Genomic DNA, 2,314 nt, shown 5'->3' on the forward strand with positions numbered 1-2,314 from the left:
AAGTTATCCCATATCTGACAACTGCAGATTTTCTTGCACCTTCCTCTAAAGCAGCTAGTCCTGGCCATTGTTGAAGATTAAATTAGCTGGACTAGACTGTAGTAGATGACTGGTTTGATTCAATATGGCAATTCTTATCTTTCTATGCCTCAATAATACCTTGGGATAGTGAGCTCGCCAGGCATTTAGAAGCAGAGATTTCAGAAACTACTGTATATCAGATCATCTACCTCAGTGTTTCTCAGATGGTGAGTCATGAGCCCCTAGAGGGTCATGAAAATGAATTGGGGGGGGGGGTTGTAATGTTCTGAACAATCTAAACCAAAGAAAAACATGCCCACCTTTGGCCTTCAAGGTCAACCTCTTGAAACACACATGCAAATAAATGACCTAGATTTATCATTGTTATCACTGATACATATTTTACTCTTACAGTAAGTAGAATGGTGTCATGAAAATGTTTGACTTGGAATAAGGGGTCACCAACCTGAGAAGGCTGAGAAACATTGATCTAATTGAATATGATGCCTCTGACATTTTGACATATATGCATTTGCTTTTCTTCCATGTAAACCCCTGCAGTAAAATCCTACTGGCCAAGGATAGATGGAGGGAGACAATGTCACCACAGTGGCCAAATTCATTCTCACGGGACTTTCCGACCTCCCAGAGGTGCGTTTCCCTCTTTTTCTGTTGTTTTCTCTCATCTATTTAGCCACACTGGCAGGGAACATCACCATCCTCATTGCCATAGGAACAGATGTTCGCCTGCACAACCCCATGTATTTCTTCCTCAGCAACTTGTCCTTGCTGGATATCCTGTGTCCAACCGTCACAGTACCAAAGATGCTGGACATGTTCCTGTCTGGGAACAAGGAGATTTCATTTGCCAGCTGCGTGTTGCAGATGTATTTCCTCATTGATGTGGTGGGGACAGAGATCTTCCTTCTGGCGGTGATGGCCTATGACCGGTATGTCGCAATATGCCATCCCCTGCAATACACGGCCATAATGAATAAAAGACTCTGTGCTCAGATGGCAGCTGGTACCTGGATATCAGGGTTTCTTAATTCCCTGCTGCACACTTCATTCACCTTTACATTATCTTTCTGTGGGTCTAATGAAGTCAATCAATATTTCTGCGATATCCCTCCAGTGGTGGCCCTCTCCTGCTCCTCCACCTACACCAGTGAAATGGTACTTCTTATCGTGGCTGGGGTCTTAGGAAGTAGTGCTTTTGTGATCACCCTGGTCTCCTACATCTATATTGTCTTTGCCATCTTGCGCATGAGCTCTGCCAAGGGCAGGCACAAAGCCTTCTCCACCTGTGCCTCCCACCTGACTGTGGTTGGCCTGTTTTATGGCACCACCATTTTCACCTATGTGCGCCCTTCCTCTCGCTACTCACCAAATCAGGACAGGGTCATTTCTATGCTCTACGGGATCATCACTCCCATGTTAAACCCCATGATCTATAGCCTGCGGAATAAAGAAGTGAAACGGGCCCTGAGGAGAGTGATCAGTCAGGAAAGATTTACAGCTAGGAGTGAAGATTAACTCGCTGAAGCCCCAGTCCCAGCACTTATATACGTGCTTAACTTTAAGAGTAGTTCCACTGACGTCCCTGGGACCACTCATGCTTCAAGCTAAGCACAGGCTTAAATGCTTTGTTGGATCAGAGTGTTAGTATTCTTAGCCACTTTTTGCAATGCCACAACCACTAAAGCCAATGGGTGTCTTTCCATTGTCGGAGCTGGACCAGGACCTAAGAAGGAAAAATCCTATTCTCTCCTGGCCAGTCCACCAGGGAATGAATCCAGTGCTGAAAACATAATATGCTACAGCTTGAGCTAAACATGAAAGTTTTTCTGGATGGGGGCTGTAACAGACTCATGGCCCCCAGTGATTGGCACAGAGGGTAACGTGTAAAGCACAATCACCATTGGGTTCACTTGACATTGAATTGACCATGCTAATGGCATGTTGGTAGCACCTCCCAATGTTATCAATGGCAGTTAGTAGAGCTGGGCAGGAAGTGGAATTGCTGTCCTTCAGAAATTTTTGTATTTCTTGCAGGGTCCCAGATCTCTTTGATTGAAGCCTGAGGCCAAACGTCTACACAGCAATTTTTCAGCCCCAGAGCCCAAGCCCCACAAGTCCATCAGCTGACCCAGGTCCCTGTGTAGACATACCTTTAGACTGCAAAGGCCAAACTTTCTTAACCACATTGTATAGAGAACCATCTAGCTGCACAAATTCTTAAAACAATAGGTACCCCCCCCACACACAAAATAGATGGCAGGAATGACAAATA

At 45.2% G+C, this 2,314-nt stretch overlaps 1 protein-coding gene across 1 annotated transcript; it reads left to right on the forward strand.

Moving 5' to 3' along the window:
• The first annotated feature begins 606 nt into the window (after positions 1-606).
• On the forward strand, positions 607-1,557 carry LOC112125346 (olfactory receptor 5V1-like). Its single transcript, XM_024223768.1, has one exon. It carries the CDS (start codon positions 607-609, stop codon positions 1,555-1,557), a length of 951 nt encoding a protein of 316 aa, XP_024079536.1.
• The last annotated feature ends 757 nt before the right edge of the window (positions 1,558-2,314 follow it).

The sequence above is a fragment of the Terrapene carolina genome, unplaced genomic scaffold (assembly GCF_002925995.2).
Source record: "Terrapene carolina triunguis isolate 2854851 unplaced genomic scaffold, T_m_triunguis-2.0 Scaffold34773, whole genome shotgun sequence".
NCBI classification, from domain to species: domain Eukaryota; kingdom Metazoa; phylum Chordata; order Testudines; family Emydidae; genus Terrapene; species Terrapene triunguis.

Coding starts and splice junctions, on each gene's coding strand:
- LOC112125346 (XM_024223768.1), top strand. CDS start 607: ATGGAGGGAGACAATGTCACCACAGTGGCCAAATTCATTCTCACGGGA.